The sequence below is a fragment of the Neophocaena asiaeorientalis genome, unplaced genomic scaffold (genome assembly GCF_003031525.2).
Source record: "Neophocaena asiaeorientalis asiaeorientalis breed wild unplaced genomic scaffold, Neophocaena_asiaeorientalis_V1.1 scaffold177, whole genome shotgun sequence".
In the NCBI taxonomy this organism is placed as follows: domain Eukaryota; kingdom Metazoa; phylum Chordata; class Mammalia; order Artiodactyla; family Phocoenidae; genus Neophocaena; species Neophocaena asiaeorientalis.
In genome coordinates this window covers 19,080,399-19,105,102 of record NW_020172779.1, presented here as the reverse complement: position 1 = coordinate 19,105,102, position 24,704 = coordinate 19,080,399, and the positions used below count along the sequence as shown (strand labels likewise).

The 24,704-nt window shown below is 45.1% G+C and overlaps 1 protein-coding gene across 1 annotated transcript in view; it reads left to right on the top strand.

Moving 5' to 3' along the window:
* Nucleotides 1-24,704, top strand: part of FAM135B (family with sequence similarity 135 member B) — a 160,774-nt gene that overhangs the window by 13,515 nt on the left and 122,555 nt on the right. Inside the window, exon 2 of the mRNA XM_024741259.1 lies at nt 23,683-23,762. Within this exon, the coding sequence (XP_024597027.1) occupies nt 23,683-23,762 (80 nt within the window). The remainder of the gene's footprint in view (nt 1-23,682; nt 23,763-24,704) is intronic.

Here is a 24,704-nt window from a genome sequence, read left to right as displayed (position 1 = left end):
GCAAATGAAGCCCCATCTCTACCCAACAAGGAGTAACTGAACGAATTAGAAAGTATTCAGAATTGTGTGTTCACCATTTAGGGATCACTAATGGCCTCCCAGGAAAATGAATCAGATGCATCATTAGTTTCTTCAAAGGTCAGAACTAAGACCCTGGGAGTGAAAGGAAGAAATATTTTAAGTACTTGATGTCAGGAAACGTTTTCTAATGGAAAGGTCTTTAAAGGGCAGGGTTGCTTTGAGCATCATGGGTGCCCCTCCCTCTGAAGTGGGGTCAAGATGGTTGAGAGTCTTGGGAAGCTACGTATTTGGTGAGAACAAGTTGACGATGTATTCGATCAGAAATCTTCGAACGTTTTAAAAAACCTTTGACTTCCTTTCCTCAGAGTGAATCTTAAAGGAAAGCCTGATATATAAAAGGAAAAAGTGGAACTGGTTTGGTTGACATTTCACGGGGTGCAACCTCCGAGGCTGCTCGTCATATCATGGGGGCATCACTGCATCTACTTGAAAACCTTTGGAAAAACAACAGTAAAGGTAGTAACCACTGTATTGGCTAACATTTATTAACCACTGAACCCGGAACTCTTCTGGGCTTTGTATTTATTACCTCATTCAGTTCTTCAAACAATCCCATGAAGTCAGGGCTGGGATTCTGTCACTATCATGTAGGTGAAAGGACGGAGGGTCACACAGGTGATGGGCCTCATCTGAGGTGACAGTGCTGGGCTCAGGCAGAGCCGGGCTGTATGTTATGACGTAGACTGGAGGGTCTCTAAGGTCATGCCAATTCTTACTAGTCTGTGATTCTCCCAGGACTGGTGTGTCTGCGTCAGGTCCCAACTAGCCAACCCCTGGAGACACGTAAGCAGAGCAGATGGTGGGTTGAGGGCTGCTACCCGGATTCTCTAAAAAGCAATGAAAACATCTCAGGAGAATGCAAGACGGCTGTTCGCCGGGGAAGCAGCAGACTGTCCCTCGCTGCGCGCGCGGTGCTAACTGGGCACCATTCCGTTTTGGCTGTTCTTTCTTGGGATTTTTCTGAAGCCTGGGTTTCCATGCACGATGCACCAGCAGAGATGACCTGTAGGACTTTTAAGCCTCAGTGCCATAGTTCAAAGGATTCAAGACTTCCTATAAGCATTGTCACCCCTTTTGTCCTCTGACTTTGACAGCGAATCGTGGGCTTGTGGTTCGTTGATGCCACAGGAAGTGATGCTTTGTGTTTTGAAAAGCTGAGGTCTCCTTCCACTCTTTTGTCTAGAAGGCACCTGGGAGGACAAGGACATGGCATTAGCAGGGTCCTGCTCTGAAAACTTCCATCTCCCCCGCGAGCAGCCAGCTCCTCTTGGAGAAGATGTCTTCCTACTGCAGACCTGTCATCACTACCCTTCATTTATTCTTTCTTTTGCTCATTTATGTATTCACTCATCAACACCTATGCGCCAGTCATGGTGCTAGATACTAGGGACCCAGAAGTGATGAACACAAGACCTTTCCATTGAGCTGCCAACTCCTTGTGGTAGAAACAGACACACATTATTGGGCGGTGTGATTGTGATGAGCATTTACTAGCTCCTGCTACATGCCAGGCCCTCTGCTGAGCACTTTGCATGATCTTACTTAATCTGCACAGAAACTGAGGCAAGTCCAATCGCACCCACCTTCTAAAATGGGGAAACTGAGGCCGTAGAAGTTGTGCAAAGCAATATGGGAAGTCTTCTGTGGCAGAATCTGGTTTGCCCTTGGAGAATTCGGGAAAGACTGAGAGTCAAGGATTGGGGTCCCCACTCCTTTTGAGGTGTCAGATGTTTTAGTCGATCATTGGGTGGTTTGGGGCAGGGAGGGGCTTGAGATAGAGCTGGACTGGAAGCTGGGTTAATATCGCCAAGTTCTCCAAAGGGGTTTGCGTCAGTATACAGGGACCACCACATTGTTCGACCAAGAATCCTCTTGTGATTCTGGCAGCTAACTTGCCTCCCAGCCACCCAGTGCATTAGGGATTAGCCAGGATTTTGTATGCTCTGTTGCCTCCAAGCTTTGCATTTGCCCCTACGACTGCTAGGAACATCCTTTTTGTCTGCAGTGCTCTCCCTGCTAACTCCTGCTCGGGTTTTTTGTCTCTTCTAAGATATCACCTGTCTCAGGAGACCTTCTTATGGCTTATCCTGGTCAGGAGGCTCCTCCAGGCTTTCCTTTGTCCTACCGCTAGCGCTGACCACCTCTCCATTACCTCCAGGGGCCTGACATCCGGGTTCCATGCATTCCTGGTTCCCAGGCGTGCCTCTCAGGGCTGGCACAGAGTGGAGCTCAATGAAAGCTTATTGAGAAATAGACGATTTGGGTTGAAATATTTGGACGCTCCCCATCTATGTATTGAACAATAAAACAGTATTTATTGAGGGCCGACTGTGTAGTCGACACAGTTCTGGATGCCATGTTCATGATTATGACCTGAGCAAAACAGTCCCTGCTCTCACAGAGCATTGGTCCAGTGGGCGAGACAGTCATTACATCTAAGCTCCCTTTTCTAAGTAGCCAGTTCGGTATGAAATACGTGCTATGATGTAAAGTGCAGGTGGCCATAGGAAATATGACAGGAGATGCCTCATTTAGAATGAGGGCTCAGGAGAGATGTCTTGGAGGAAGGAACATTTAAAAGGAGACTTGAAAGTTAATTAAAAAATAGCTAAGTTTGAGTGGGAGGAAAGAGGCTGAACAAAGGGCAGGCATGAGGCCCCAGGAAGGAACAGCTTAGTCCAGGGAATGAAGTAAGGCCACTGCGGCTGCTGGAAGGTGAACTCGAACCAGATTCTCTTTAGGTGTTACTGCTTTTGCTCAGACTTTCCAAAGAATAAATATGTGTATATATTAATTAATTATTAATCACCTCTGTCCTTGATAAAGTCCTGAGTGAACAGAGAATTTCTTCCACTGCAGTATTAGATTGTGTAGCGGTCACACTGTTTCATCAACAGAAGAAGCTAAAGGGCTGTGTATAAGTTTCTGTTACTATGTACCACCTCTGTTGTTCTTCTAAAGCAAGTATTCATGTATCAGTGCTTAAACCATATTCTCTCTGTGTTTGATTTTAAATTATATTTTTTTAAATTATACTTTTATATATGAATATATATATGAATTGTAGTTTTATATATGAATATATATATGAATTATATATTTTTAAAAAGTACCAGATTCTGCACGGCCTCGTTGCGCCATTGAGGATCTTCCATTGTATCCCATTGGGCACCTCCCTTTGAGAAGGGAGGCAGCCACACACAATCGAACCTCAGAGTCATTCTTGACACTACTTATGCCTCAGGCAATGCTTTTGACTTTCCTTCACGAGATACCCCAGACCCAACCCAAGCCTCTGTCATCTCTGTGCAGATGCCTTTCACTGCCTCTGCCTAGTCTCTGCTTCCTCCCTGTTCCCACTCTTCCCTCTGTGGTTCACACAGCAGCCCGAGGGTCCTTTTAAGACCGAAGCCATGCCACTCTCTCACTTCGTCCCAGCCTACCCTTCCCCCTCCCCGTGTCCTCAAGTCCATTCTCTATGTCTGTGTCTTTATTCCTGTCCTACCCCTAGGTTCTTCAGAACCACTTTTTTCTTTCTAAGATTCCATATATATGTGTTAGCCTAGCACAGGGAGACCAGCTCGATGCTTTGTGACCACCTAGAGGGATGGGATAGGGAGGGTGGGAGGGAGACGCAAGAGGGAGGAGATGTGGGGATACACGTATATGTATAGCTAATTCACTCTGTTATAAGCAGAAACTAACATGCCATTGTAAAGCAATTATACTCCAATAAAGTTGTTAAAAAATAAATAAAGATGGTGATTATCTGCTTATGAAAAAAAAAAAAAGACCTAAGCCAGGGAGTGTCACTTCTCTGCCTAAAACTAGTGACTTGACGCCCCATTTCCCTAAGGGCAGCAGCCCAAGTCCTCACGATGGCCTATGAGGCCCTTCCTGACACTCTGGCCACCTGCCTGTTCCTCTAACATCCTCCCCCGCAACCTGGGGCCTTTGGGGCATCTTCCTCCATCTGGAACGTTCTTCCCTAGTACGTCCGCAAAGCGCAGCCTCTCACCTCCATTAAGTCTTTGTTCTTGTCACCTTCTCTCATCACACTTGAAGTCTGCAGCTTCTGCCAATGGGACCCTCTTTTCCCTCATCATCTTTCAACGTACCATGGACGTAACTCGTTTTCTGTGTTTTTATTTATTTGATCCTCCCGCTGAAATGTAAGCTGTACAGATGCAGGGATCTTTATCTGTTCCTTTCACTGATGAATCTCAGTGCTTAGGATACTCCCTAACAGTGAGTACCTTCTTCAACTATTCTTCATGGTGCAAACTTTTAAAGGAAAAAAAAAAAAATGCAGGCACACCTCACAAGAATCAGTGCAGGTCATTGCAGCGTGGAACTTAAGGAAGAAAAGGTTACTGGTCTCTGAACATAAAGACGTCATTGCAGTCGCTTCTGAATCTCTTGCCTGCATGTCTGCGAGAATTCATGGTGTGTGCACCCATGTTTGTGAGCATGTGTGGTTTTAGTCATGCATGTTTCCATGTGCACATGCCTGTGGTCATGTGTGCTTACAGTAATGGGCACACACACGTCTGTGGCTTGCATCGCTGTGGGCATGCATGGTTGCCTGTGTGCATGTCTGTGGGCACATGTGTGCACTTGTTTAAGCAAATGGACTAGCAGACATGCCTGAACCCTGTCACGCAGAACCGGGGACTCTGGACTTCGGGGGAGGGACGCTGGCTCTGTCATTTCTCGTGTCCTTCCCCTGAGTTGTTCTTTAATTATCCACCTCAATGTGCTAAAAGTGAAGTCTCTGCTGAGTGTCACGGTCTCCTGCTCAGCTGCGCTCTCAGACGTCTTCTCCTCTCCCAGGGGTTGCGTGGCTGAGTTCTAAGAACAGTGTGATTACCAGCGGCCCTTTAGAGTCACCTGGGGGACTCTTGGGCACAAACACAGTTTAAAGCATCTCCCTCCTCCTCAGATCTGGAAGGAGGCGGTGCCTTTTGGGACCTTGCAGCTGGCCGCACTCACTCAGAGGTCAAAGCAGGGTTGAAAGGACCTGCTGCCCGGGAGAGGAGGAGCTCCGGGGACGGGTCCTTCATCCCTCGGTGGCTGCAGAGGAGACACTTCAAGCCTCTGGCTCTCCGTTTCCTCGTCTGTCACTCACGTCTGGACCCGCACACTGTGGGTCTGGAATTGCATCCTGGCTCTGCCTCTCCCCAGCTGGAGAGAGAGCTGGTGTCATCTCTCTGAGCTCAGTCTGTGTTCTGTGTATCATAGAAGAGGCATCTCACGGTGTTCTCGTAGAATCAGGTAGGTGAAGACACGTGGAGGTCTTGGCACCGTGCTTGGCACATTGCAGGCCTTCCCAGTGGTAATCAGTGACAGAGTTAAGTGACAGGCAAAGTGCTTTCACATCTGCTGGCTTGAGAACACCAAGAACGTCTTAAATAACTTTGCAGCCCCTGCATGTTAAACAGCGTATAGTGTAGGGATTTGTTAAAGGTTCGCTATAAAACATAATGAAACGGTGCATAATTAGCACCTTCCCCTTTTCTCCCTTGGGGAGGTTAATGCCCTCCCTGCTGAGGGAGGGCTTGAATGACGGACTAAGACATTTATGTTTATGCCTTAGGGGCAGGAAGGGGGCGATGGCAGGGGACGTGGGCCCAATTATGTCTGAGGGCAGACATCTTCAGGAGGTTATTGAAGTGGCCAGATCTTCATTCACTCATTCAATATGTCAGACACCGTTTTCTCCCATTTAAAAAAATCGTGGTAAACACACATTACAAAAATGTACCTTTTAACCATTTTTTTAAGTATACGGTTCTGTGGCTGTACGTACATTCACGTTGTTGTGTGCCCATCACCACCATCCATCTCCAGAACGATCTCATCTTATATGTGTTATCTGCATATATCTGTATTTATGTACAGATATATGTACACATACACGCACACACTGATGCAAGCATTTTAAAGAAGAATAAGATTATATTGTACACAATGAACACATTTTTTTCCCCAACTGTTTACTCGCAGTTGAATGGATGAATATTTTCTGAGGGGCTCTACAGTCAAAGGCTGAGGGACATGAAAATGCAAAAGTATTGCCAGAGCAATATCGCCAGAATGAGTTGGAGGTCAGGATCCAGAACTCGGTGGGTTCAGGACTGAGTCACTCACTCATCCCCCCAGATGAAGTCAGAGAACTAGGCCGTAGAAATCAATACGGTACATGTTCTTCTAGCAAGGAGCTCACGGTCTGGGGCTTGGCTTAAGCAGGAACAATCCAAGTATTCATCCTTTCCTCATCGGTTCTTTGAGGGACTGCTGGGTGCCAGGTATTGTGCTGGGGTTTTGGCCTGAACAGGAAATTCTTGCCCCTCACAGGGCGTGGCCTCACCAGGGAAAGTCCACCTGGAGAGCAAGCATTGGAGATGCAGTGTCACCAGCCGACCCTCTGGAGCCCCAGGCCCATAGAGAACAGGGGATGGGTGATGGACGGTACCTTACTCTGCAGGTGTCGGGGGCCAGGGATGGGGAGCCTTTGAGTTGAGTCCTGACAAATGAGGACAGTTGGAGGTGTTTCAGGCTGTCATCCCAAGGAAGGGGAGTGACACCTGCAAAGGTGTTGATGTGCGGAAGAGTAGGAGGCATTCACAACAGCACATTTAATACCAGAAGCAGAGGCCGATGATGTCAGTCAAGGTCCTACTGTAGAGCACAAGGAACTATATTCAATATCCTGGGATAAACCATAGTGGAAAAGAATATGAAAAAGTACGTATATGGATGGATAACTGAATCGCTTTGATGTGTAGCAGAAATTAACACAACATGGTAGATCAACTATACTTCAATAAGATAAATTTTAAAAAAAGAGGATAGAGAAGAAGAGACATCTGATGCAGAATAAGGAGTCAGAACTTGAGAAAAGGCAGATCCTGTGCAGAGGAATCTGGTCTCAGGTTTAGCTGTCCCAGGCAGGGGTTGGAATTGTCTTTCTTCCACGAACTGGTTTGGAGGCTAATTCCAGAAGGTCCCTGACTATGGGATGTTCCCTTATCTTTCCATGGGTCACTGAGCCCTTTGAGATATCCGGTGATTCAGTAACATTCTGCAATGTTATTTTTTTCTCAAAGTGTTTTTAAGGTTTGTTGAAGGACTGTCATTCTTATATATATATATATATATATACACATATATACACACAATATATATATATTCTAAAAAATATATATATATACACACTATATATATATATTCTAAAAAATATATATATATACACACTATATATATATATTCTAAAAAATATATATATATACACACTATATATATATATTCTAAAAAATATATATATATACACACTATATATATATATTCTAAAAAATATATATATATACACACTATATATATATATTCTAAAAAATATATATATATATACATATATATATATATAATTTCTTTCCAAATCCCAACTGTAGAGTTATCTCTTATGGAGGATTGGGAGGTAAGAGTGTCACCACTCACCCTGTTTTATTCGAGGTCATCTCCCTTCCACCATCTTCCTAGAGAAACATCACACAGATATCCAGAAAGCACTACCAGCCCTGTTGCTTTGGGTGTGGCTCAACAACTTTTAAGGCTTCTCATTTCTCCTCTGCTGTATTAGGAGTCCAGTTAAATTGGTTTGGAGTTCAGTAGGCTCCTAACTCCTGCATGGGTGGACGTACTCAGTGTTCACTTCTGTCTCCTCCCTGCCCCCGTAATATAAGACCACACACACCTTCACGCCAGGTCTTCGCATGTCAGGGTTAACGGCATCACAATCCAGCTGTTGCCTGAACTCAGGCGGGACAGAGTGGTAGAGAGTATGAGTGTGCTCTCTGCAACCAGATCTGGGTCCAAATCCCAGTTCTACCATGTCACCAGGTGGGCTGGTTTTACCTTGACTTTCAGGTTCATCTCCTGTAAACTGGGTACCTCAGCAGTATGACTGCCAGGGTTGAATGGTGTAATTTATGTGACAGCATCCATCCCAGCGCCCGGCGCCTGTAAGTGCTCTCTGACACCTCTCCATCAACCCTTGCTACTGCAGCACACCCCCTCACCACTCCTCTGCAGCACATGTGACAACATAATCTGAACTGGCCAGGCTCATTTATCCTCCATGCCTTTGCTGGTCTCTTTACCTGGGACGAGAGGTAGTTCACCCTTCTTTTTGTCATCTGCTGGTTTCTTTCTGAACTCCTTCTTTCCTTTAAAACTGAGTTCAAATATCCCTGATTCCTTGAGAGGCAGGTTAAAGAAACAGATTGCAGCAGATGTTAACATATTTTTCTTGCAGCCCTGAGAGTGTCAGCATCATTCTGATGCTGGAAGCAGAGAGAATTCTGGGCCATCAAGTTTGGCTCACAGAGAAGCGGGTGTCCTCATGGATCTTCCCACTGAGGCTCTGCAGAAATACGAATGTCCCTTATCCTTGCAGACCAAAGGGGTCACTCTTGGACTAAAGTAGGGGGTCATCTGGGCTGCCGGGATGTGGCACCCCAGCCTTGGACCTAGAGCCAGGCAGCCCAAGCGCAAGTCCAAGCTTAGATCCCTCCCGCTGAGGATCTCACCCATCAGAAGGCCAAGATGACAGTGCTTAGTTGCACCTGTCCTTTGCTCTTTTCCTTGCCAGTAAGCAGAAACATGGCTCACAGCCCCAGCTGGAAATTGCGGGCTTGTGTAGAGCACTGCAAAAGGATTCTCCAGCAGATTGCAGCAGGAATTTAGTTTTGGCTTTCAGACTTCAGGTCCGTCTCCTCACTGAACACCTGGACAGAAAAACCTGGAGACATTAGGTGACTTGCCTAAGGTCACATGTGACTCGCTGGCAGCAAGGGTTCTGGGACCTTTTGACCACATGACATGGGACTATCCTTTCACCAAGGAATATCCCATCCCAGCCTACCAGGGGGCCTCTGCGTGCTGGTATCCATCTCAGAGTTCTCATGGGGCTTGCTGCAATTCTGTTGTTTTTCTTTACCCCAACTTCAACTCAACCTGCTATAAAAGAAGTGGAACCAAACGAACAAAATCCAGGGCTTTGGGCACACAGCAGGTCACTCAAGTGTAAAGTCTTTTTTTCAAGTTTTCACTCATTTGTCCTCAGTGTGAGGTGATTAAGGATTGACTGTGCTGTGCTCAACGTTGGAAGACCTTTCTGTAGTGCGAGGTTATGTGGTTCAAAGAATCTGACAAACCTTGATTTTCTTTCTTTCTTTATTTTAAAATTTATTTATTTAGTTTTGGCTGTGTTGGGTCTTTGTTGCCGCGCTCGGGCTTTCTCCAGTTGCGGCGAGCGGGGGCTACTCTTTGGTGCTGTGCACGGGCTTCTCATTGCAGTGACTTCTCTTGCACGGGCTCTAGGCGCGTGGGCTTCAGTAGTTGTGGCACACGGGCTCAGTAGTTGCTGCACGCAGGCTCTGGAGTGCAGGCTCAGTAGTTGTGGCACACGGGCTTAGCTGCTCCGCGGCATGAGGGATCCTCCCGGACCAGGGCTTGAACCCATGTCGCCTGCTGGCAGGCGGATTCTTAACCACTGCGCCACCAGGGAAGTCCCTGACAAACCTTGATTTTAAATCCCAGCTCTGCTGCTTCTTTGCTGTGTGGGCTTGGGGAAGTCAGTCAACCCGTCTGAACCTCTTTCCTCATCTGTAATCTCAGATAATGACTACTTTTAGACCTGCTTTTAAAAGGAAGTGAAACTGTTTTCTGTCATCCTGAAGATAGTAGGACCATTTTATTTCTTGAGAACTTAAATCATAAAGTAAACTATTTGGGGTTTGCACATTGTAGATGAAAATCACGCAAAGATCCTTAATTAGTACCCTGTACGCCTGAGTCAAATGGCAAAATGCATACCAACGAGGCATGCAATATATACATATATACACAGTGTGTTTATGATTTATGTCATTCATTTCTCAGCTCTTTATGTTTTAGTGACTCGGTGTGAAGTCAGCAAACATTTCTTAGCACCCACTGTGCGTGACATGCCAAGGACACAGGAGAAAAAATGACAGATTTATTGAGAAGGGCTGACAGCTCGCTCTGGAGATGATTGGTTGCCTGAAACTTGGGAGCTTCTGGGATACAAGTCTTGCTAAGAAAAAGTGGGGTGGGGAGAGAACATGGGCTTTGAGGATGGGCGGAGCGGTTCTCAGTCCCCGCTCAGCTCATCATGAGCAGCGGAGCCTTGGGAACGCCGCTTAGCCTCTGTGAACCTGTTTCCTTTATTAATAAGATGAAGCTGACCGTAGCTAGGTGGTTCACTGACGCCTAGAGGGAAGGTGTCCTCTTGGACTGAGCAGTGGCACACGGCAGGGTCAGTGCTCGGGAGCTGGAAGTTGTGCTCATTGCCTTTGGACAGGGCAGCACCTTCCAGCAGGACCGTGTTGAGGAATGCGACCGTGCAGTAGGTTCTCTCCTGTGTCATCTGCAGATTCAGAGATGCCTGGAGCGTCCCTGCTTCTCCCCTGTAGGCCCTGCCCTTGCAGGTGTTGGTTGGGTGTTTGCCTTGCCCGGTCTTCAAGGGCGGGGGGACCCGGAAGTGGTGGATTGCTACCCAAGACAGTTGACAAACGTAAGAAAAGGCAACTGATAGTAAAATTGAGCAGCTGGTGCTGGCTGCAGAAATAAGAGCAGATGCCTCGGCTTTATAGTCAGAGAAGTGGCGGGGTTGAGGGTGATTGGTGGTAGGGAGGGAGAGACAGAGAGAGACAGAGAGAGACAGAGAGAGAGAGAGAGAAAGAGGTTGGAGAGTTTGCTTAGGGAGAGATTGAGCAAACACAGCCCATCAAAGAGCAGTCTGTTTACCCACCAGGGTGAGGGGCATCTCCGGTTCAAGCTAGCCTTCCTGGGTTCAGTTCGTCACAGCTTTATTAAGCCGCCTCTGAATTCTGCTCTTAAACATGTGACATTCTTTTCCCTTTTCTCTGTTTGTTCAATTCACTTAACATTTAGATAGTGTCATCTGTCTGTTAACCTTCCCGACCCAGGTCTTCTTCCTTACACTGAGCCCTGGGCTTGTCCAGACATGCTAATCATGTTTGTATTAACAGTCACAACTATGGCCAGAGTGCAGAGCCTTGGCTGGGCATGGTACTGTCTTCTTCACACCCACTGCCTCTTCTGAGCCTCACAGCCAACCCGAGAGGCAAACCTCTTGCTTTTCCAAGTCTTTCCGACCCTGAGTCCTTGCTTTCTACCCCACTCCTCACTGCCAGCTGGCGGGGAGTTCTCCAGTGACAGTTGGCCTCACAGAATGATCTTTTGGTTTCAAACGCCTCCCCCATTGTAATTACCGAGCACATCTCTTAGTCAAATGGAGCTAAGGGACTTCTTTATTGTGGTTCCGTCTGAACAGTTTTGCAGAAATAAGGATTTGATGGATGAGGAAATGGACATCTCTACACAGACAAGGAAATCCCTTGAAATCTCCAGATATGCCTTCAAGCTCCTGTTAGCTTTTATATCAAAAGGCAATTAAGAGGCATAGCAGCTGAGGGAAGACAATTAACCAAGGTGGTGACGATGTCTTTTCTTTTTTTAAAAAAATTTTATTTTTAGTTACGTTGGGTCTTTGTTGCTGCGTGCAGGCTTTCTCTAGCTGCGGCGAGCGGGGGCTACTCTTCGTTGCGGTGCGTGGGCTTCTCATTGCGGTGGCTTCTCTTGTTTCGGAGCACGGGCTCTAGGCGCATGGGTTTCAGTAGTTGTGGCACGCAGGTTCAGTAGTTGTGGCTTGCGGGCTCTAGAGTGCAGGCTCAGTAGTTGTGGTTTATGGGCTTAGTTGATCCGCGGCATGTGGGATCTTCCGGGACCAGGGCTCGAACCCGTGTCCCCTGCATTGTCAGGTGGATTCTTAACCACTGTGCCACCAGGGAAGCCCAACGGTGTCTTTTCAAAAGAGACACATTCTGATGGAAAGGGCTGGAAACTGGTCAGGGATTCTTTCTCTGAGAACAGTTGGCAAGTGTGTTTATTTGTCTGTCTGTGTCTATACATCCATCATCTATCAAGCCGTTTTTAATGCAAGTTTAGTACCCACTTACCCTTCGTCATAGCCCATGCATGATATATGACTCACACCAGATTACTTGTGTTTTTCCAGAACGGAAGCAGGGTAGCAGGTGACATCGTACAAAACGATGTTTGAAGCATCTTGTATTTTCTGCGTACACACGGTGTGCAGGCACCTTTCATACATTATCACATTTATTCTTACAACAGACCTACCAGAGGGGTGTTGCTACGCGTCTTTGACCAATGAAGAAACTGAGGCTCAGAGAGGTGAAATAATTTTCCTAATGTCACACCCCTGGCAGGTGGCAGTGCCAGGATTCACACCCAGGTTGGACTCCAAAGATTGTTCATTCCCAGTGTAGCACGATGCCTTCCACAAAACTATCTTTATTAAAATAATAATGGTAATAATTACATTAATTCAGCTGGTAATTATTAAAGACTTTATTTTGTGCTGTGCTAAACTTTTTTTATGTCACCCTCAGGCAACACTATGAGTTGGGTCTAATTGTTTATCTACACATTACAAGAGAGGAAATGGTAGCTCAGGAATGTTAAATAACTTTCCTAAGGTCACACCGCTGGGAGGTGATGAATGCGGGACTTAAACCAAGCTCTGTTTGATTTCAGTCGGTACCTTTAACCACGCCACTTACACGCTCTGGGTGGTGGAGGAGGGCTATCTTGGGCTATCTGTTTATATAGTAGCAGATATTAGAGTAAATTATTTCGGAAATATCTGTTTGTAGTTCCTCATTCCCTGTCCTGCATTCTAGCCAGACTTAGCTCCCCACTATTCCCATACGCGCTCTCCAGGAAGCACCCCTCTGCAGGTCTCCAAGCCGCTCTTCCACCTTAACATTTCATTGTATCTTCCCGGCATGGCCAAGACCTACCCATTCTTCAAGGGTGAGCCGAGATGGCGGTAAGCTTCATCAATACTAACTTGTGAAATGGGTTAAAGCCTAAAGAGGTCAGGTGAGCTCACGTGCGGCCATATGCAACATGAACACAATTCCATTATAGAGCACCCCTGTCTGCCAGGATCTCAATCATGCTCTGGGTCAGAGGCTGCGCTCTAATACCAAAGAAGCGCACTGTGATTCTACGGAACATGGGCCCAGCCTTGTTACCCGGAGACCAGCATTATAAGGAGGACCTGCTGAAAATGGGTGACATTCAAGATACTGCCTTCTGCTCTAGCCACTGTGCTGTCTTCACTGGCCTTGACTCTTAGCTCACACTTCTGTTTCTTGACATGTGAGGTCTCTCCTGTATGCTGTGCTCCTTTTAAGGACCAGTTTTAATTCACTTCTGCCTTGGATGGACCCCTGCATCCTACTGAAAGCAACATCTCCCAACCTGAGCTAACCTTGCCCTTTACCTCATCCTCTCGAAAACTCTGAGAGCCCCCTTATGATGAGAATGATTGTTTGCGACATCGGCTTTCATCTCTGCTAGACTGTAAGCTCCTCGAGGACAGGGGCTGTTTTATCATCCATCTCTGGGTTCTCAGCCCCTATCTTGATGCCTTGTACCTGGCTTTGGTCAATTGACCATAAGTGAGTAGGAAGAATATGATTAAAGTGTACAGAAAACTTGCAACGGCTTTTTCCATTATCATCACTGGCATGGCTTTTCATGTTTGCGCTCTTCATGCTATTATGAGTCATCATTGGACCGCACTTACATTTGCTGGTGACCAGTATATATATATGAGTTGACCTTAACTGGAAGAATATATGTATATATTTTATCTTTGGAGTTATAGAGCCGTGAGCTTGCATGCTAATACTAGTTATAAGCTGTAAGTGTATGAGCATATAGTTTCAGTTTTTTGAGCTTCAGTTTCCTTAAAGGAATAGTGGAGGAGATAATGATCATTTCTGAGTACTGTCCAGGTAGAACGTGACATTGTATGGAAAACGCCTGGTACGGTGCCTGACTCAGCTTGGCTTGTAAGAACGGGTGGCTTCCTTTATTCTCGCTCTGATATTGTGGTTGTTACTGTTAATATTTATGGAGTATCCAAAGCAACGATAAGATAATTTGCTCATCTATGTATATAAGATATTATCACTTAATACCAACATATATCCTAGAATTAAATTACGTCCAAATATATCGGTACGACGGGTTGGAAAATGAACCAAAGTGAGTAGTCTTGTGTTCTAGTGTGGACTCTGCAAACTAGCTTGGTGGGCTTGGGGATCACCTTCCGACTTGCTGAGTCTGCTTCCCAATGGCAACATCTAGATAAGCCACTATTTTAATAATTACAATTATAGTTTGAAAAGGAATTGGTGCTTCCCGCGTCTCATGCACTGTGCCAGGCGCTCTCCCTGTAGGGTCCCCCTTTGTTCCTCATGACCGTTGATTTTTAAGATGAGGAAACCAAAGCCCAGAGAGGTCAAATGAATTGCTCAAGGTCACGCACCTCGTAAGAGGTGAGTCGGTATTTAACACCTGGTCTGTGTGAGGTACAAGCCAGAGCTCTGAGGTTCCGCCACGTGTTTTCATTCCGTGCCTCTGGTCCCTGTACACAAAAGACCTGTGAGTTGCGTTTGCTCCCCAACCCTGCCCCCAGCCTCTGACATCCTGGACCTCGTTGCTGGATCAGGTCTTACCCATTAGGAAAAGTCTCTCTGCAGATACCCTCGGCCCAGTGTGATACTGTACAGCACATTTTCTGGTCTGCGGTTCTAAATCACCCATGTCATTTAAAGCTGTGTGAGAAGCTTGCTTCCACCCAACGTCATTTAATCCACGCGACACAAATGTGAAGAAAATAAAATGCTGCCTACAGTCCAAAAGAGAACCTGCACCCGTCGAGTACGCACCGGTGCCAGGGCCCGTCGAGTACGCACCGGCGCCAGGCATCTTTGATGACATCCCGTCCCACGTTGGCTCTCGAGAGGGAACCTTCATTTTACCTGCAGATGGTGCTTTTCTGGGTGACATAGAGACTGGCGCTGGCAACACTGACACATGGCCACTCATGCACATTAGAACCCCCACGTGGGTTGACTCGTTAGGTAGGAACAACAGGTCCAGCGGCCAGTGTGAATGAAAACAGCAGCGGGAGATGCCAGGATGGGGAAGCACGTTTGTTTCAGTGTTCCAGCAGCTCTGCAACCTCGTTTTTGATAGATAGCATTTCCAACTAGGCTACTTGTGTTGCGGCTTCGAGTTCCTTAAGTGGCCTGCTTTTATGAACAGGAACATTTGTTTGTGAGCCTATTTGGGTTGATACGTAAAAATAACAATAGCAAAAATAATACCCGTGATTTACTGCAGTCCACTGTTGCTCTGTACCTTGGCTTTTATTTCTTTCGATATCAACTCTGGAAGGGACCTGATAGCCCCTTTGCAAATGAGAAAACTGAAGTTCAGAGAGTTTAAATTGTCTTCAGTCACACAAAAACATCGTTATCGTGGCTGTAGTTTGGTTTTTAATGTGAATAAGAAGAGGTGAAAATAGGGGAGGAATTATAGATATTTCGTTCTGACTTGCAAGTCTGTATTCAAAGGGCACCCATCTTGTGAAGGTCATTCTTCTTCCAGCTCGTAGGAGAATTATCCCAGGAACCTAACTGGTATAGCTTTATTCACTGAGGTGTCTCTGAGCAGTAAGATAGATTTTTCAAGAAACCTCGGCAGTTTGAGTCCCACCCAACGGTGACTTTCTTGGAATTTTTCCAAAGTGCCCGCTTCTTTACTCTGTTCAGGTTTCAGATTCCCTTTCTTTAAAAGAATGGAGTGGTGATGGTACCAAGAGGAGGGGGCAGCAGTGGTGCGCTGATGCATGTTTAAAACTGGCTCCAAAGGAAAAAAAGAGTCGAAACACTGGCCAATTTCCCTGATGCATATATACCCATCATGGCCAATTTCAAGCTACCAACTTGAAGGCAAAGAACCTGAAGTTTTGCAGTATTGACACACCACTGCCTGGTAGGGGATGTGCCACTTAAACATGCAATAACTCTGTAAATGGGTTTCTGTAGACATTTGATTTAAAAACAGTTTGAGGGCTTCCCTGGTGGCGCAGTGGTTGAGAATCTGCCTGCCAATGCAGGGGACACGGGTTCGAGCCCTGGTCTGGGAAGATCCCACATGCCGCGGAGCAACTGGGCCCGTGAGCCACAATTACTGAGCCTGCGCGTCTGGAGTCTGTGTTCCGCAACAAGAGAGGCCACGATAGTGAGAGGCCCGTGCACCGTGATGAAGAGTGGCCCCCGCTTGCCACAACTAGAGAGAGCCCTCGCACGGAAACGAAGACCCAGCACAGCCATAAATAAATAAATAAAGCAAACTGTCAACAAGTAAAAATAAATAAACACTATTATATTAAAAAAAAAGTTTGATTGAACACGTATATTAAGTAACCACAACTCAGTTTTGCCATTAGTGTTTGTGTGTGTGTGTGTGTGTATGTGTGTGTGTGTGTGTGTGTGTGTGTATGTGGTGTGTTGTCCACACACCCTGTTGGAGAATGACAGTGAGTTAGGTTCAGCTACACAAAGAGATCCCTCTTCCTCCAGGAAGTAGCTTTAAACTCTGGTGGACCAAAACTGTCTGCTTTGTTTCTACTAAAAAGTCCAACCTGGAATCTTAGATTTTAATGGCTTAATGCATGGTAAAGCTAAGCTCTTCACTGCCAAGAGAAAGTCAGGGAGAGAAGTCAGATTGCCTCTGTCACGTCTTCTGAGTTTTTTCCCCATAGAAAATATGGCCCCAGGACGGTCTGGAATCAGATTCCATCAGGAAAGATTGTGTTTGGCTTCAGACATGTGACCGACCCTGACTTAAATACCACAGGGTGTCACAAGAAATCCAGACGCAGACAGCATCACTGTGCCACTGATGACACCAGGGATGCAGACTTCTATGTTTCTGATCAACCATCCTTTCCACACGGCTTTCGTCCCCACAGCTGAAAGGTGGCTGCTTTAACATCCACTCCTGTTTTCTGTCTGTGCCAAGTCAGAGAAGGGACACACAACCCAAAGGTCATACACCTGAGGCTGCTTCTTCCAAAGCTTTCTGCTTTGCTCCATCTGACAGGGTATGCTTTTCTCGCCATAACCAGGAGAGGATCTTAAGATCTCTCCTGGCTGCAAGGGACTCCAGAGGGAGAGTTTTTTTTTTTTTTGCTGTACGTGGACCTCTCACTGTTGTGGCCTCTCCCGTTGCGGAGCACAGGCTCCGGACACGCAGGCTCAGCGGCCATGGCTCACGGGCCCAGCCGCTCCGCGGCATGTGGGATCTTCCCAGACCGGGGCACGAACACGCGTCCCCTGCATCAGCAGGTGGACTCTCAACCGCCGCGCCACCAGGGAAGCCCCTGGGAGAGTATTCTTGAGTGCACACTGCTTTCCCTGACAAAGTCTGTTATTTTTTATTGTAAGGAAGGAGGGAATTATGGATGCTTAGCAGACAGTTCACAGTATGATTACCACACAGACCCTTCTGGATCAGCAGGGAGCTGGGGATACAGGAATGAGGAGGGTGCTCAGAGTAAACGTCAGTGGAGTCTGACTCAATTATTATAATCGTTGTTTTGATGCTATTAAAGTATCCAGACAAATTTTGCTAAAATATTAAAGGGAACTTTTCTTGAAAAAGTATCTCATTATTTGCTACCGAAGCCAGTAAATTCCAACAAATGGATTGTAGTCCTGTCGTGGTGGGTGGATACTGTGAGAACAGATGAGTCAGTCTATGAGTGTGTAGTGAAAATATATTGGTCATTTCCTGGGTCTTTTTTTTTTACTGTTGTTAACTTTTTGGAGCATCAAGCCTCTCTTATTGGCAAGACTTCCTTTGTTTCCCTGCTAGGCCAGAGAGTTTCACCCCCAAATCAGTGGGTCTTCCACTTTCAGGTTGGGTTACACAGCCATTAACAGGCAGAGTTTAAGAACTCACATTCTTAACCACTGTGCTATATTGCCCCTGAAGACTCAAAGAAAGATGATGTTTTCCAGCCATATGGGCAAAGCCATATCATAGTAGAGCACTACATCTTGTGTCCGCCACTTTGTATTATCATGCAGTATGTGTCCCAGGCATCTCTGAACCTTGTCCCACCCAGACCCTCACCTTTCCCCCAGTTTCACCCCAGCTGTGAGGTTGGAGGATAGATAGGCATGGTGTTTGGGGGAGGATGTCTACTTCACACACATCGTACACCAGTATTTTATCTTTAATGGAATATGGAGGTTGAGAATCATACCCAGGGCTTTCCATGCACTGCCCTGTACATACCTCATGACAGTTCTGTGAGGTCATTACAGGTGTCATCACCCATGAGGAAAGGGGCTCAGAGAAGGAAAGTTACTGTCTCCATTTGCCTGCTGGGCTCTGGATCCTAGGCGTTTTGACTCCGGACTCTGTGTTGACCTTTCCGCAAACACAGTGATGTGTATTTTAGGTCATGTCAGATGTCCCTGGGTCCCAGAGTGGTGGTTTCATAATATGTCTGATATAAAAGTGGTTATGACAAAATGCCATAGATCTCTGTATTCCCGTTATAGAATAGGATTTCTAGTTTTATTAGTATTAAAAGAATTGCTCGTGGATCCTGAGTCACACAGTTTTAGATGTTGGGATTGGACTGTATATACCTGTGGTTTGACGGAATTCCTCGTATTGGAATTTTCATTCATTCATACTTTCTTCTGGCACTAAATGAATGTCAGCTGTGTGTCAGCACCATGTTAGTTGCAGGAAATACAAAGATGAATAGGGTGTGGCTTCTCCTTCAGCAGCTGGTGGTGATGGATATCTCTGTAGTCAACTGAGAACTGATGTTGATGAGATGCTTTTCTCTCCTTAGCACAGTGCCCTTAGTAAGAGCTCTAAGGGACACAGAAGTGAAAAGTATCATTCTCGTTCTCACTGTGTTTTTGAGAAAACGGGGAAATACATTAGTGATCAGAATGAGTGGTTGGGCTTCTGGGGATAAAAAGGTGATGGGGAAATTGAGGTGAGCTTATGAAGGTTGAGGCACCAGGCTTTGCCATCATATGAGTGTACAACAACCATTTATTTAATCTTTCTTTGTTGTTCTGATTTTTCATTATTATAAAATCACACACACACACTTTTAAAGTTAGATTCCTAGGATAGAGCTATTGGGTCAAGGAAAATAAACATATTTGAGATTCTTGCCAAATTGCTTTCCGGAAAGGCTGTCGTGATTTTTCATTTCTACCAACAGTGTAGAAAAGTACAGCTCTCATTGTACTTAAAATACTTTTTTTGTTGATTAGCAACTGTAATTCCATCTGCAACCTTAATTCTTGTTTCACAGCTTCTGAAGATTAGGATGTAGATGTCTTTGGAAGGGACATTAGTCTACCTGCCACATTAGGTAAAGGGCATGGTTCAGTGGATGGAAGCCAATAGAGGATGACTATTTTATTATCACTTCCCAAAAGGGGTTCTGTGGAAATCTAGACTCTTCAAGCATACCAGCACATTGTCTGAAGTTTTCCACTTCCTGGTCTTAACTTCTCCGTTCCTTCTGACTGGTACTCATCCCCCATATTCTCCTACCACTTGTTCGTTCTCCAAGGATTGGAGCCAACTGCTCCCTTCTTCATGGTGTCTTCCTTGAGTCACCACAGCTGGAAAAAGGTGGCTTTAAGGTGGTTAAAGGATATCTATTTGAAGCAATAAGGTTATTCTAGGAGATGCGCTAACATTCTTTACCAAATATGTGAACTCGGACAAATTCCTTCATCTCTAGGGTTAGTTTTCTAATTTAAAGATGGAAGTCATGGTAAGTGCATCACAGATTTTCTGAAGGGATCAAACAGTATCATGTATATCATATATGACATGGTTTGTGAATTTATGACCTGGCGGGACCTTCATGTCAGACAAAAGAGAATTGCTAAAGGGGTTTAAACATTCTGTGTAATCAAGCCAGAAGCCAAATGGACCAACCTAATTGAAACTTACTTCTTTCAACATAAGCCTGTAAAGCATCTGAAGTGCAAGATGACTAGTTCTTTGAAATAAGGTTCAGTAGCACCAGTGCTTTTATTAAAGAGGAAGAATTCAGACAGTGCTCTGGAGTTGGTTATAAAAGTGTTATAATTCTGCAACAAAATGTGATTCCTATGAGATGTAACAGGCAAAACCAAATTAGTATTATTTCTGGAGTTAGAACCTCGTTAACTACTTTAGCTAAGTAGTTAAATACCTCCAATGACTCAATGTCTTCTTTGGTTGACACTTGAGATGATGTTTTCTTTTACAAAGGCCTTATGGAGGGTCAAACAAGATGGCATACATGGAAGCTCCTAGAACAGATCCTAGCTCAGAGATGCTTAATAAATCTTGAGCATACCTGCAACTGCTTCCAGCACAGTCTGATAGAAAAGTGATACATAGCCTCTGGCAACGAATGACCTATTTTATGTTCGGAGAGGAAAAGCCATTAGAATATTACAACTGCTGGTGGTACAATTTGTGCCTCTTCCTTTGATGATGAAATTATTGAAATGCACTGGTCTTTTATTATGGAAACACTAAAAGCGACATCTTGTATTTATATAAATTAGAGTTGGCCAATTATTGGCCCATGGAGATTTAGCCTGAAAATGTGCTTTATCTTGTCAACACAGTGCTTTATTGTTAACGCCGTGGCCATGGTCGCTGCTGCTAATTGTCTTTGCTGTTGCTCTTGTCATTATCATTGATTTAGGAACCAACGTTTAAAAATTTAAAGATGTTTTATTGAAAATCCAAATTTCTGTCTTCCCTTGAAAAACGGAAAGATCTAGCATTGCATAGCCAACATTTCTGCACAGTGGTAGTTAGCTACTGCTAAGTAGCAGCTGTCTCCGATAGGCAGTGCAGGGACCTTCTCCTCTGCCTCGGCCTCCCTCTCACAGATGACGCTGTCCATGGTTATTTGTTACTGTGTTTCCCCTGTAAATGTCATGATGGTGGTAAATGTTCAGCTTATGTGACTTGTTCCCTTACGTGGGGAGCCTGGATCTCTACCCTCCACACAGCAGTCACAAGGGCACAAATATGTTATGTTCCTGGGAACCTCCGGTCACATTTTCATCCATTGGTCAATACGTAAGCCTGTTTTAGGTGTGTTTCTGTTTAAGCGCATATATATATATGTATATATTCATCTGGCTCTGGTTCATTAACACTGAACTCATGACTGACAGCAGTGTAACTCATACCAGAACAAAGCCCGTCTAACAGTTTTCTGTGTGAGGAGGCACATCACAGCCTTCTTGCTTTTCGGAACACATTAGACAGGACTTTACCTCTACACTCAGAGGCCATTTTAAATACCAAAAATAAGCTCCAACCAAAAAGCCTGCTTTCTGTAGGGAAAGGGCCAGGAAAGAAGCAGCCTAGCAAGACAGAAAATTTTTGACAATAGTCGTTCTACCCTAGCCAAGGAACACAGGAAAAACAGTGGCTTCACCTCCACCCACACCAGCAAAGGCCAAGTGGGAGCCTAGATGTTCACCACTGCCAAGCTGTAACAAGCCACACCTTTCCCCCACCTGGCAAGAGCAGGTCTCCAGTAGGGAGCTAGATTTTCACTACTAGTGGGTGGTGACGAGAACTCCACCTAGTCTGGTTTACGTGGATAGTCTGGTTTACGTGGAGGCCCTCTGGGGAGCCTGGATCTCTACCTCGACATAGCAGTCACAAAGGCACAGATATCCCCAAGAGATCTTTGACAAAGTTTCAAAAGCAATTCTATAAAGCCTTTCCAGTAAACGGTCCTGAAGCAACTGGACATCCACAGGCCAAAAGAAAACAAAACAAAAATTCAACTTAAATCTCAGTCCTCATATAAAAGTTCACTCAGAGTCAATCACAGACTTAAATAAAATATAAAACTTTTAGGGAAAAAAAAATAGAGGCAAGCTTTGGGATCCAGAGCTAAGCAGAGAGTTTTTTTAAACTGGACACTAAAAGCGTGATCCATAAAAAAAATGGATAAATTCAACTTCGTCAAGATTAAAAACTTCTGTAAAATGTGTTACAGAGGGGATTAACAGGTGAGCTACAGGGAGAGGTATATGTGGTATATGAGGCAAAAGAGAAAATGCAGAAAACTCACCATCATGTCTTTACTTGGACCTCGAGGTCCCTAGACTGTTTGCTTTCTTTTTCACCTTTAAGAATCTTCTTTTGTTTGTTTTCTATATACTGTCTAGAGTTTTTAGCTGTACTTAGTGGGGATAGAAAAAAGTATGTCTACTCTATTTTTCCTGGAAGCAGAAGTCATGACAAGTACCTTTTTCTTTTTTTCTTTTCTTTTTTTTTTTTTTTTAATCCTCATTCTACAGATACAAGAACAAGTTCAGAGAAGTTGTGTGATGTACTCAAAGTTACACAGCTCTCAAATGATGTCACCCAAGCTACATAAGTGCAGTGCCAGTGGTCTTTGCTCTACATCTCCTTGGATCACCATATACACATAGACATGTCAACAGAAACATTCTCCAAGTGTATTCACAGTGCAACAGAGTCCATAGCAAAATAGCTCCCAGCTGTGAGTTCAATGAGCCATGAGAGACTGATGTGTTCATGGTCTATTTTACTTCTATTTCACTTGGTTTTATTCACGTTCTATTACACAATGGCTTTGAAATCAGTGGAAGGGGAGAACAATTATGAGGCCAGAAATGTTCCCAAGTGCTTGCAAACAAAAGGATCATTGATTGCAAAGCACAGAACTTCAAAAAGTGCTTCTGCACATGTGGCAAAAGAAGACAGATGAGAGAGTTTGCTGACAGTGTGAGAACCTGCACGATATTCTGAAATGACCGAATCTGGAAATGCGGGTGACATAATAAAAACAAAGGCACAGAAATACACTGGTAAAAATGTTTGTCAATATCCCCAGGATTAGCAGTTCAGCTGCCGTGTTTCTAAAGGAAATGTTTGTCTGTGTTGCAACCTGATAGCAATTCAATTTGTGTATGGATTGTTCACCATGCATTAAACTTCCTATTTTTCTGTAAAATGGACTTTTTTGACTGAAGAAAAATCACACCCCTAATGTACCTGTGCCATATGACCTATCTTTTCCTTTTTCCTATTTCCGTCACTACCAACCTCTTATGTGTTTCCTACGATCTCAGGTGTCTTCAGCTTGGCCCATCCCATCCCTTTCCCACTATGCTAACAAAATAAATCTCTCTTTGATGCTAGATGATCATGCATGTCGTCCAGAAACTTTCCTGGTTCCCTACAATCTTTAGGATTAAGTCTAGGTATTTTTTTATTTTTATTTTTTTTTTTTTGCGGTACGCGGGCCTCTCACTGTTGTGGCCTCTCCCGTTGCGGAGCACAGGCTCCGGACGCGCAGGCTCAGCGGCCATGGCTCACGGGCCCAGCCGCTCCGCGGCATGTGGGATCTTCCTGGACCGGGGCACGAACCCGTGTCCCCTGCATCAGCAGGCGGACTCTCAACCACTGCGCCACCAGGGAAGCCCAAGTCTAGGTATTTTTAACAGCAGCCAACAATAAGAAATCTGATATTCAGCAGCCTGTCCTCTGTTCTTTTCTTAGGTATTATCAGATCCGAGTGACCTTGAAGGTGTCCTCAAGGATCCCCCACAGACTGAGTGCCTCCATCCTTGGGCAGACAGGTAAGCAGGAGGATGGCAGCGGGGCACTTGTTCCCCGCTGGTAAGCCTTCATTTATCACTGTAAGCCAGGGCTTAGCAGAGTGCTAGATACATAAAGGCACTCAGTAAATCATTGTTGAATGCTGAATGAGTGGGTTTTGGAAATGGAGACCCACTGTTGCTTTGGCCATGTGTGTACGTTATTGCAAGGGGGACCTGGATGAAGGAAAAAACAAACAAACAAACACTCTCCCAGGAGCAGCTGGCATCTGAGGATAAACCTGGCTGTGGAGGTTGGCTAACGTCAAGTCAGGGAGGAAGAGGAAGGGAAATGGCATCCAGCAGATAGGTAAGAAGAAACCTGTTGTTGAAGAGAATTTGATATCATCTAGGTATAGGGGACTGAGTCAGCAGGCAGGTGTGGTAGCACTTTCTGTGCACAGCAAGGAGTCAATGCAGCACTCCTAGGGAAGAAGGATTGCCAAGAACAATCCAGGTTCTAACCTTGGAGAAGCTGGAGTATTAGTAGGTATCCAGGGCTCCCAGCAGTTTCAGTGTAATAGTGTTGAGTCCGAAATATAGAGCTTATTACATAAAAAATAAGGCTAGGCGTCAAGGTTATATTCTAACAGAAATATTTTCATTAGTAAATTTGGGAGAATGTATAGATCAGCCAGACCTGAAGAAGAAGAAACACTTCGGGATGGAAGCGGAAGTATGGAGATAAAAAGACAGAACTAGGTGAAACCTGCTTAACTTTCACTGTACAAGGTAGCCAAGAATATTATAGAAATCATATCCAGGAGAGTAAGAGTTCCAGTCATAGCTACACTTCCAAAAATTCATCTGGAGTTGCCCTGGCAATTAGACCACCCCATTGTTGACAGTGATATTATGGTGAGTAAAACTGCATGCAGTTGAATAACCACAAAGTGGGAGTGTAGATGTGGTGACCTGTTTATC